Source organism: Lithobates pipiens, unplaced genomic scaffold (assembly GCF_037356315.1).
Source record: "Lithobates pipiens isolate NorthernLeopardFrog02 unplaced genomic scaffold, aLitPip1_a1.2 Scaffold_30, whole genome shotgun sequence".
NCBI classification, from domain to species: Eukaryota; Metazoa; Chordata; class Amphibia; order Anura; family Ranidae; genus Lithobates; species Lithobates pipiens.
The window spans coordinates 21,137,990-21,150,033 of NW_027507791.1; the positions used below are offsets into that span (position 1 = coordinate 21,137,990).

A 12,044-nucleotide genomic window follows, 5' to 3' on the forward strand; every position below is an offset into this window, starting at 1 on the left:
CCAAAAGAAAGCTCTATTTGTGGGGGGAAAAAAAAGACGTCAATTTTGTTTGGGAGCCACGCCGCACAACTGCGCAATTGTCAGTTAAAGCGACACACTGGCGAATCGCAAAAACTGGTCTGGTCTTTGGCCAGCCAAATGACCCGGGGCTTAAGTGGTTAAGGGGCGTGTCCTCTGCCTACATGCGTTTTCTAGTAGGTGTCCCTCATTCCCATCTCAAACTGTTGGGGGTATGCTTCTGTTACATATTCTGATGGGCAGTGGCTTTCTGACAGGACACCGGTGTTTCGTCAGATTAGGCGACCCGTCAGGATTTGTAACGGAAGTGATGTTCTCTCACCGCCATCTTGCTACACCCCGCACTCCTCCAAACTAAGGATACAGTGTGAAGGCAGCAAGCGGACATTTTGTTAAACCCACCGGAGTCTTGCATTTTACACTTATTTTTACCAGTAAACTGAGATTATATAGTGAAATACATATGTTGAATTTTAAAAGCAGTGGCAAACCTGCTGATCTCACAGACCGCTGCTTTTAAAATTAAACATCAAAACAGTCAGATGGATTTGAAAATACAGAATTTCACTATATAAACTCACTTTACTGTTAAAAATAAGTGTGAAATGCAAAACTCCAGCGGGTGTAACAGATGTCCGCTTGCCCCCTTCTCAGTATATCCTTACTGTGGATGAGTGTGGGGTGTAGCAAGATGGCAGCGACGGATCGTCACTTCCGTTACCAATGTTGATGGGTTGCCGAATCTGACGGCAGTGTTTTGTCAGAATTTGTAATCGAAGTGACGTTCCGTCGCCGCCATTTTGCTACACCCCGCACTCCTCCATAGTAAGGATAGAGTGGGAAGGGGGCAAGCAGACATCTTGTTACACCCACCGGAGTTTTGCATTTTACACTTACTTTAAACAATAATCTGAGTTTATATAGTGAAATACAGTATTTAGAACTCAGTCTGAAAGTTTATATGTTGGAATTTAAAAGTAGCAAACTTTTTGTCAGAGTAGCAGGCTTGTCGCTACTTTTAAAATTCAACATCAAACCAGTCAGACGGCGTTTTAAATGCTGTATTTCACTTTATAAACTCACTTTACTGTTAAAAATAAGTATACAATGCAAAACTCCGGTGGGTGTAACAAGATGTCCGTTTACCCCTTCCCACTCTATCCTTACAATGGAGGTATGCAGGTTGTAGCAAGATGGCGGCGACGGAACGTCACTTCCGTTACAAATTTGGTCGCCTAATCTGACGGAACAGCGGCCTCACTCATCTGCCAGAAAACTCTACAGACTGACAATGGTACCGTTCAGGCGGATATTTCCTTCCTTTTGAAGCGCGTGCCCTTTTTTTTTATTCTCCAGCTTCCCCAATCCCAACCGAATAGCCGAGTCCACGTCGTCCATCTTAGTTGAGGGCACACCAGCAGCTCAGAGCGTTAGACGGAGCAGGTACCGCTGCGGAATCTCTCTTTTTTTTAAGTTTGTTATCCCGGGCACCGGTCTTAATTTCGTTAAAGCGAGCCTAAATAGCGAATTTCCCCCAAGAGGCTGAAGCGGACTCTAACGGGGATTTTTTTTTCTCCCTAGAGCAAAATGGCGACTGCGCGATTCCCGTCGCCTTTTAGTGACATGGCTTGCTTCCGGGGGAGGATCAGGAAGAGGCGGGACTGGACGTGAGGTCACAGAAGGGGCGGGGCTGAATATGGAGTCACAGACGGGGGCGGTACTGGATGTGAGGTCACAGGCATGGGCGGCCAATCATACGAGAAGTTGGGAGGTTGAAATGGAAGGGATATGAAAACGGCGGGCGGAGCGCAGCTGGCGGGACCGGTGAGATCGGGGGGTGCGGGGTGTGTGTCGGGTACGGGGGAGGGGTGTATAGAGAGTATATATAACATTGGAGGACACGGGGCTGTGTGTTCTGTACACCTTTCTATAGGAACCCCCCATTAACCCCTTCAGGCCCATTCCTCTCATTTGTTGTTTACAAGTTACTTATTTATTTTTTATTTTAGTTTTTTTTGTAGCAGAGACCTCGGAAAATAAAATGGCGGTCGTTGCAATACTTTGTCACACCATATTTTCACAGCGGTCATACAAATGCAATTTTTAAGAAAAACATACTTTTTTTTGAGTAAAAGAATAAACTGACACGACTAAAGGAGAGCCAATCGTCTGCTCTCCTGGGGGGGTAATTAATCAGCGCAGACCCCTCCAGGAATGCCCACCCAGGACCGACAGGGAAGCCAAGCAATGCCCTATAGGGACGGCACTTGGTGCCCATCAGTGAGCGTGTATTGAAGTGGTTAAAGTGATGTGTAAAGGTTTTGATCGTCTTGCAAAACGCTCTCAAACCAAAGTTTTACCGTACCACCAAAAGAAAGCGCTATTTGTGCGAAATTATGATAAAAATGTCATATGTGTACAGTGTTGCATGACTGCGTAATTGTCATTCAAAGCGCAACAAGCTGAACATTGCCCTGGGCAGGAAGGGGGTGGCAGTGCCCGGTAGGCAAGGGATTATTCACAGCAGAAGCTGATCTGTGGGGGCGGTGAGCACTCGATGTCCGCCGACACTTGCCGAAGACTCAGAATGGAGCTGTGCCCTATGTGAGCAAGACAGATCGCCGTTCTGACAGAGAGGGAAGAAAAGGATTCTGTATTGCTGCGAAGCAGGGAATAGAATCCATGTCTTCTCCTAGTAAAAGCAGCACACAAAAACACTGGCTAGGCAGAGCTGCATGATTCTGGCTAAAATGAGACTCCCGATTTGTTTTTGTTTTTTTTCTTGAAATAAAGATGATTCTTGCAGAGTGGCATCGTTTTTCACATTGTACAAAAAAATTGGCCCAACTTTACTGTTTAGTTTTTTTTTTTTTTTTTTTTATTCATTAAAGTGTATTTTTTCCCAAAAAATTGTGCTTTGAAAGACTGCTGCGCAAATACAGTGTGACGTAAAATATTGCAACAACCAAAATTATATTCTCTAGGGTCTCTGCTTGGAAAAAAAATATATATATATATATATATATATATATATATATATATATATATATATATATATATATATATATATATATATATATATATATATATATATATATATATATATATATATATATTCTCAAATGTCAGAAAAAAGGTTTAGTCTTTAAGTGCCCTCATTTACAGACCTGAAGTTCATCCCTTTGATCTAAATGTTACAATGTTTATAGTTGTCTCCACCTAAGCAATGTTTTGATAAATTGTATATGGGCTGTACGGTATTCTACACAGCACAAGGCAGATACTGAATATGGGATGCACTGTGTTGTATCTCTTTGTTCTTTGAACATCGCACGTTTGTATCTCCTTGTTCTTTGCACTGCCGAAAGAAAAAAAAAATGCAGACAATCGTGCAGTAGAGGCAGCCGCACCGCCGGGTGCCACTCATTGCGGAGTGTGCTCCTGGTCAGGGTCCTGTCCTACCTCTTCCCTTCCCTCCTCTCATTGCAGAGCAGCGATCTCCCTGTTTCAGGGAGATGAATCGCCCAGGCCGCAGTAACAATGTGCCGCTTCCCTTGATAGACGCCACACTGATCCAATGGCAGGTCATTGAATCAGTGTGATGTGATCACAGGAGGAGGGTCATGGTTACTGCGGCCCTGGCAATTCAAATTCCATGGAGATCACTGCTCTGATCCGGACACAGGCAGGCTTCTGCATCTGATGGGCACAGGCACTGAGGAGGCTGCATGATGAGCACAGGCTGGCTGCTGCATCTGATGGGCACTGGTGAGGCTACATGATGGGCACTGGCAGGCTGCTGCATCTGATGGGCACTAGTGAGGCTGCATGACTGGCACCAGCAGGCTGCTGCATCTGATGGGCACAGGCACTGGTAAGGCTGCATGACAGGCTGCTGCATCTGATGGGCACAGGCAGGCTGCTGCATGACTGGTAGGCTGCATCTGATGGACAAGGCTGCATTGCTCTCTTGTATCATGTCTGCAGTCTCTGACAGTCTCCTGTATTATGTCTGTTAGAGGTGCACCGAGTCAAAATTTTGCAAATACTATTAGAAGTGTGTTTAAGTAAGCGATTGAAGACATGATGCAAGAGATGCTTAGAGACTGGGGACATGATACAAGAGATACTTAGAGACTGGGGACATGATACAAGAGATGCTTAGAGGGCTGGGGACATGATACAAGAGATGCTTAGAGACTGCAGACTAAATTCATATTCATTTAAACCAGGGCTTGACAAATTTGCTATCTAGGAGCCAGCTGAAAAAGTTTGGAGCCAGTTATTTAAATCCTCTGCCCAGCGCACAGAACTGCATGTCTGGGGCATCGGACAATAAGAATTGCTCATGCCTGATGCCAAGAGAAAAAGACAATATTAAACATTTTTAAAAAAAGCAACTTTTGTTTTTTTTATAAGATTTTGCAAACAAGTTTTTTTTCTCCTTCACTGATGTGCTTTGATAGGCTGCACTAATGGGCACTGATGGGGCGGCATTGAGATTGGAACTGATGGGCAGCACTGGCAGGCGGCACTAACTGGCAGGTGGCACTGGATTGCATTGGTAGGTGGCACTGCTTGGCACTGGCAGATGGCATTGGTAGGTGGCACTGGATTGCACTGACAGGTGGCACTGCCACTTGGCACTGCTTGGCACTGGCAGATGACATTGGCAGGTGGCACTAACTGGCATTGGTAGGTGGCACTGGATTGCACTGGCAGGTGGCAATGGGTGGCACAGATTGGCAGGTGGCACTGGATTGCATTAATAGGTGGCACTGGATTGAACTGGCAGGTGGCACTAACTAGCAGGTGGCACTAACTGGCATTGGCAGGTGGCACTGGATGGCAATGATTGGCACTGGCAGGTGGCACTAACTGGCAGGTAGCACTGGATTGCACTGACAGGTGGCACTGGCAGGTAGAAATGGTTGGCACTGGCAAGTGACACTGGATTGCACTGGTTGGCGCTGGCAGGTGGCACTAACTGGCACTGGCAGGTGGCACTGACAGATGTTATTGGCAGGTAGCACTGCTTGGCACGTGGCACAGGGTGGCACTGGATTGCACTAACTGGCATTGGCAGGTGGCACTGGATTGCATTGGCAGGTGGCACTGGATTGCATTGGCAGGTGGCACTGGATGGCACTGGCAGGTTTCACAGCCGATAGTGTAACTGTGAAACTGAATGCTCCCTGCAGTGCTGCACTGTGTGAAACTGTATGGAGAGAGAGAGAGAGAGGAGCTAACAAATTCAGCGTGATGTCAGAGGGGGGTGGGCGGGACCCGCAGCTATCCAGCCAATGATTGGGCTGCTTAAGAAAGAGGAAGGGCCACATACACGTATCGGCCCGCCCAGATCCCATCCCATTGGCTGGTGTTGGAAAGCTGGGTCACGCCCACCCCGACATTCAGCCTCAATTTTGACAGCTCCTCTCTACATACAGTTTCACACACTGTGGCGCTGCTCTGCCAACAGTGTGTGGAGAAGGGAGGAGGATGTTGGAGGCTGCTGAGCTACTCTCTTCCTGCTCCATCCCGACTACCAGACACAGAGCAACAGAGGCACCTGTCAGTGACAAAAACCCAGGCGCCAGTGCACAATTTCTAGTCGCAACGGCGGCCTGGCGCCTGGGATTTGTCGAGCCCTGATTTAAACTGATATTAATTAAAAAGTCAAATATAATGCAAATGTATATTATACATTTTTTTAAAAACTGTCATTTTTGGTATTGGTTTTTGGCCTAGTGCATCCTTAATTTTCGGTTTCGGCACCAAAATTTTCCTTTCGGTGCACTTCGTACCTTGTATCCCATTGTTCTTTGCACTTCGTACCTTGTATCCCGTTGTTCTTTGCACTTCGTACCCTGTATCTCATTGTTCTTTGGTACAGTTTTATTCAGAAAAGTAACCGCTTGGTGTTGTCTTGCTAGGAAGAACTGACACTGGCCCTATGAGGAGTTACAGTAAGAATTACCAAATGACAAAAGACATCGTTGTAAAAGCTTCAGGGAATAATACTGGGAAAGGCTTCAGGGAGAACCAGCATTGAGAATCTTACTGGAAAATGAATGTTATGAGAATTGTGGAAAAGCCGCACATAAAATCTCTCTCTGTCCTAGATCTTGAGACAAGTTCTGTTCCTCTGGACTCCATCCCTCAAAACACACACACTCCGCTGAAAGATCTAAGGGAACGATGGCGGCAGAGTCTATCCATTCGGGGACCCTCTAGAATAATTAGCAACACAAGCGCTCTTATCACAACTCTTCAATCAACATTGATTCCGGGCAGCGCTGGTCCACCAGACTTCTCCGATATTAGTGCCGTTTCCTTCAGGTTGGGGCAAAGTACAGAACCGGATGCAGCCAGGAAGGCCATGCCGCGTCGGAAGACCAGGAAGAGCCCCCTTAAACCTTGGAACCCCAATGGCTTTATGGGTGTCTTTTTTAAAAACCAAGAAAAAGGTGAGATGATCCATTATAGGAATAAAAAGAAGGGGGGTAGGTCGCGCTATGGAATAAAGGGATATGATATTGGTAAGAGCAGCCTCTATTAATTTCCACCCAATGGATGGAACAGTAAGACGGATAAGAGAAGGAAATAGATTTGGCGCTATACCATTTAAACAAAAAATACAAAAGAATGGAAAAGAATGTATAAATTTACCAGCGTGCTGGCAGATAATTTAAAGTAGAGATTTTTTTTTAAAAATTAATAAAAATAAAAATTTAAAGGTGAAAGAGTATAATACTCTAAAATGATATTGTTCAATCAATCTTAATAGTAAATACAAAATATAAAAAATGTATATATAGACAAATATGCTATTCCTTTACATGCAGATGCTAAAGTGCCAGTGACTGTGACAAAAACAGGTGTCTTTGTTTAAATGTACAAAACCAGAACAAATATCCAATAATGAAGTAAGTGTCCAACCATAAATTGAAAAAATGAAAAAATAAAAAAATAGTGAGACAAGTGAAGATTGGTGAAAAAATATATACGAATATAAAAAGTATAAAAATTAATGGAGATTGGGTACAAAATAAGTGAAAAATGTTGCTAAAAATTAGTAAAAAGTGAAAAAAATATGATGATAAAAAAAGACAGTGATAAAGATATGAGATATAAATATAAATATATATATATATATATATAATCAAGTGGTGAAAAAATCTTCTATGTATGAGGGAGGAGTGGAGGGGGTGACTTCAGTTTCTGTTCCCAGTGCCCGGTGACCACTTATGAATTTTGCTCTCACCAGAGGTATGACCCCATCCGGGGTGGATCAGCCTTCACAGTATGAGCCACTGTGTCGCTTCCTGGACTGCCTCTGTTGTGGTGCTGGGGGGGGTCCCTCGTTCCTCCGTGGGTATATTATACCTCATTTACATATGACAGGAAAGAGGACTATCCATAGTGTAGTATGTTTAAAAATGAATTTATTTCAATCAACATAAAACTACTCACATTTAGTAAGTTAAAAAACATGTTTTGTATTGCTGTGTGTTTAAAAGTCCCGTTTGGCTTCCTCGCCGTCTACGCTGAAGGTGTACGTTTTCTGGCCACGCCCTACGCGTTTCATCATACAGACGTCATCCGGAGCCAATATGCCAATATTTGCGCTGGGATGCCTCGGAGGGGGGTGGGACGAGCGCCACCAGATTACACAGAGCAAGGATCTCCTGTTTACTCGGCGACCTCTGTTATGAGGTCCCGCTTCCTGGACTGGCTCCCTATGATAGATGTCACATGTCCCGGCATTGGACCAGTGTTCTGTCTATCATAAGAGCCGGTCCAGATGGGCTTTATTACAGAGGCCGCTGAGTAAACGAAGAGATCCCTGCTCTGTGTAATCTGACATGGGGCTGCAGATGGCCACTAATCAAGCAGCACTGGCAAGGCTGTGTTGGGCACTGGTGAGGCTGCAATGGTGATACTGCAGATGGGCACTGAACAAGCGGCACTGTTGAGGCTGCGGATGGGCGCTGATCAAGTGGCACTAGTGAGGCTGCATCGATGGGCACTGGTAAGGCTGCAATGGTGATACTGCAGATGGGCACTGATAAGGCTGCAATGATGAGTACTGGTGAGGCTGCAGATGGGCACTGATCAAGCTGCACTGGTGAGGCTGCATTGATGGGCAGTGATGAGGCTGCAGATGGGCACTGATCAAGCTGCACTAGTGAGGCTGCATCGATGGGCACTGGTAAGGCTGCAATGGTGATACTGCAGATGGGCACTGATAAGGCTGCAATGATGAGTACTGGTGAGGCTGCAGATGGGCACTGATCAAGCTGCACTGGTGAGGCTGCGTTGATGGGCAGTGATGAGGCTGCAGATGGGCACTGATCAAGCTGCACTGGTGAGGCTGCATTGATGGGCAGTGATGAGGCTGCAGATGGGCACTGGCGAGTCTGCAATGGTGATACTGCAGATGGGCACTGATGAGGCTGCACTGGTGATACTGCAGATGGGCACTGATAAGGCTGCAATGATGAGGTTGCACTGGTGATACTGCAGATGGGCACTGATAAGGCTGCAGTGATGAGTACTGGTGAGGCTGCAGATGGGCACTGATAAAGCTGCACTGGTAAAGCTGCGTTGATGGGCAGTGATAAGGCTATTTTGATGGGCACTGCTGATACTGTACTGATGAGCCTGCAGATGGGCACTAATCAAGCTGCACTGGAGAGGATGCGTTGATGGGCACTGGTAGGGCTGTGTTGATGGGCACTGGTGATACTGCAGATGGACACTGATGAGGCTCCATTGATGAGTATTGGTGAGGCTGCAGATGGGCACTGATCAAGCTGCACTGTTGAGGCTGCGTTGATGGGCAGTGATAAGGCTATGTTGATGGGCTCTGGTGAGGCTGCGTTGATGGGCACTGACCCCTATTTTGCTTCTGAGTTCTTTATTTCAAATTTTCAAAATCCCCTCTTAAAATTAAGAAGCGTGTTATACGCCAATAAATACGGTAATTTATTTTGGTAATTCAATTCAAAAAGTGAAACTCCTATAATTCTAAATAGATGCGTTACACACAGAGTGATATATTTCAAGCATTTTTCTTTTAATTTTGATGATTAAGGCTTACAGATAGTGACACCTCAAAACTTAAAAAAATAAAAAATAAAAAATTGTAATCCAAAAATGTTGGCTTAGTAAGAAGTCTGTCCGTGTATAGTATACACTCAATGATCAGGGCTCCTTTTGCATGAATTACGGCATCAATGTGGTGTGGCATCTATCTTTAGATGCATTTTACTAAAATAAAGTTGATAGAAAAGTTTTTTTTTTTTTGTTTTTTGTTTTTTATTTTATTTATTTTTTAAACAATAGATTTTTATCCACCCTGCATTTCAGTAAGCCAACATTTATTTATTTATTTTTGTTTATTGGTCTTATGTACTATTCTCATTTTCTAACAAGGGACATGTTGATAGGAGGAGAGAGCCAAGTGACGGATATGAGCTCATTTAGTTTTCTTCTGTTCATTTCACTAGCAGCTCCAGTCTGCAGAAGGTACCAGACCTGTCATTTGTTACTGAACTGCAGCAGAGAGAAAAAATAAAATAAAATCTTAAGGACCAATTTTGCTGAAGTTGCCGGTCTCTGGGTCCATACTTCATAGAAAAGGTTCTCTGCAAGGAAGAGCTACTGATTGCTTCTGCCTCATTCAGACCTGCCCTTGGCCAAAGTTGGGGGTCTTGCAAAAACAGACGCTTGATGCAACTTGAGGTGGGCTGCTGTGTTAAACCCGTACTAAAGTAGTAAGTGTACAGCTTGTATAACAGTGTAAATTTGCTGTCCCCTCAAAATAACTCAACACACAGCCATTAATGTTTAAACCGCTGGCAACAAAAGTCAGTACACCCCTAAGTGAATTGCGAGGGCTGTACGTACTTTTGTGAGACACTGTGTGTGTATATTCACATCAGTCCCTACCCTCAAGGAGCTTTCAATCTAAGGTCCCTAACTCGCATTCATATACTAGGGCCAATTTAGACAAGATCCGATTAACCTCCCAGCACGTCTTTGGAGTGTGGGAGGAAACCGGAGTAGCTGGAGGAAACCCACGCAGGGAGAACATACAAACTCCAGGCAGGTAGTGCCGTGGTTGGGACTTGAACCAGCGACCCTTTTTACTGCTAGGTGAGAGTGCTACCCACTACCCACTACACACACACACACACTTTTTTTTTTTTGTATAATGTGAAAGATGTTACATCGAGTAAATGGATACCTACCATTTTTACACTGTCCCTTTTTAAAAAAAAAAATGTAATGTTTTATTCCTGTTACAAGAAATGTAAACATCCCTTGTAATAGGAAAAAAAAAGCATGACAGGACCTCTTTACTGTGAGATCTGGGGGTCCAAAAGACCTCACATATTTTACACATAAAAAAAAACAGAAAAACAAAAGGGCCCTTTAACCACTTGCCGACCGCCTCACGCCGATGTACGTCGGCAGAATGGCACGGGCAGGCATAAGCACGTACATGTACGTGATTTGCCTCCCGCGGGTCGGGGGCCCGATCGGGCCCCCGCCCGGTGCCTGCGGCGGTCGGTTTTCGTTCGGGAGCGATCCCGGACGAGGGGACGGCCATTCATTCATGGCCACCCCCTCGCGATCGCTCCCGACGAATGGAAATCCCCGGTGACATCACTTCCTCTCCTGTAATGTAAACACAGGAGAGGAAGTGATGTATTCTCTCCTCCGTGTCGGTATTTTTCGTTCCGACACGGAGGAGAGCGGATCAGTGAGTTGCACCAACACATCCCACACACAGTAGAACATGCCAGGCACACTCACACCCCCCCTTTACCCCCCGATCACCCCCCCAATTACCCCTGCCCCCCCAGTCACAGTGACACCAATGTCATTTTTTTTTTTTTTTTTTTTTTTTTTGCATTGGTGTCATTTGTGACTGTAATAACTGTTAGGGCAGTTAGGGTTAGCCCCCTTTAGTTCTAATGTACCCCCCTAACCCCCCCAATAAAGGTTTAACCCCGTGATCACCCCCCGTCGCCAGTGTCACTAAGGCTGGGTTCACATTGCAGCGGTTTATGAGAACGAATGTGATTCGCACCGCACTGCAGTGCAAATCACATCCGATCTCTGTGCGATTCGAGTTCAGCCATTCGCCGCACCCGCCGCACCCGCCACACCCGCCGCACCCGCCGCAAATTCGCACGGGACCCTTTTTTTGGCCCGCAGCAGAATCGGATCGCATGGGTGTTCACACCATGCGATCCGAGTTTGCAGATCGCACTGCGATATGCGAACTGATCTGGGGGTGTCAGTAACATTTCACTGACACTCCCAGCAGTTCGCATAGGGCAGTGTGAACTGCCGCCGGGAGGCATGCGATGCGGGAACCCGCCGCGGATTCGCGGCGTTTCCGCATCGCTCCAGTGTGAACCCAGCCTAATAAGCGATCATTTTTCTGATCGCCGTATTAGTGTCACAGGTGACGCTAGTTAGGCAGGTAGGTATTTAGGTTCGCCGCAGCTTTTTATAGCGCTAGGGACCCCCATATACTACCGCATAAAGCCCCCTGATTGCCCCCTAGTTAACCCTTTCACCAGTGATCACCATATAACTGTTACAGGTGACGCTGGTTGGTTAGTTATTTTTTTATAGTTTCAGGGCACCCGCCATTTATTACCTAATAAAGGTTTAACCCCCTGATCACCCGGCAGGTGTCATTTGTGACTAATAACTGTTAGGGCAGTTAGGGTTAGCCCCCTTTAGTTCTAAGGTACCCCCCTAACCCCCCCAATAAAGGTTTAACCCCGTGATCACCCCCCGTCGCCAGTGTCACTAAGGCTGGGTTCACATTGCAGCGGTTTATGAGAACGGATGTGATTCGCACCGCACTGCAGTGCAAATCACATCCGATCTCTGTGCGATTCGAGTTCAGCTATACAGATAGTATGGCTGAATTCGTGTCGCACCCGCCGCACCCGCCGCAAACTCGCACGGGACCCTTTTTTTGGTCCGCAGCAGAATCG

General features: G+C 45.9%; 1 protein-coding gene across 5 annotated transcripts in view; it reads left to right on the forward strand.

Annotated features, from left to right (window-relative positions):
• Positions 1 to 1,732: 1,732 nt before the first annotated feature.
• Positions 1,733 to 12,044, forward strand: part of LOC143942454 (uncharacterized) — a 96,657-nt gene continuing 86,345 nt past the window's right edge. For 3 of the 5 annotated variants that reach the window (XM_077463756.1, XM_077463758.1, XM_077463759.1), the window contains exons 1-2: positions 1,745 to 1,842; positions 5,952 to 6,485. In XM_077463756.1, the coding sequence (XP_077319882.1) occupies positions 6,086 to 6,485 (400 nt within the window). In that variant the 5' untranslated portion in view covers positions 1,745 to 1,842; positions 5,952 to 6,085. Of the gene's footprint in view, positions 1,843 to 5,951; positions 6,486 to 12,044 lie in introns of all 5 variants that reach the window. The other 2 variants (XM_077463757.1, XM_077463760.1) reach the window with 2 other exon arrangements.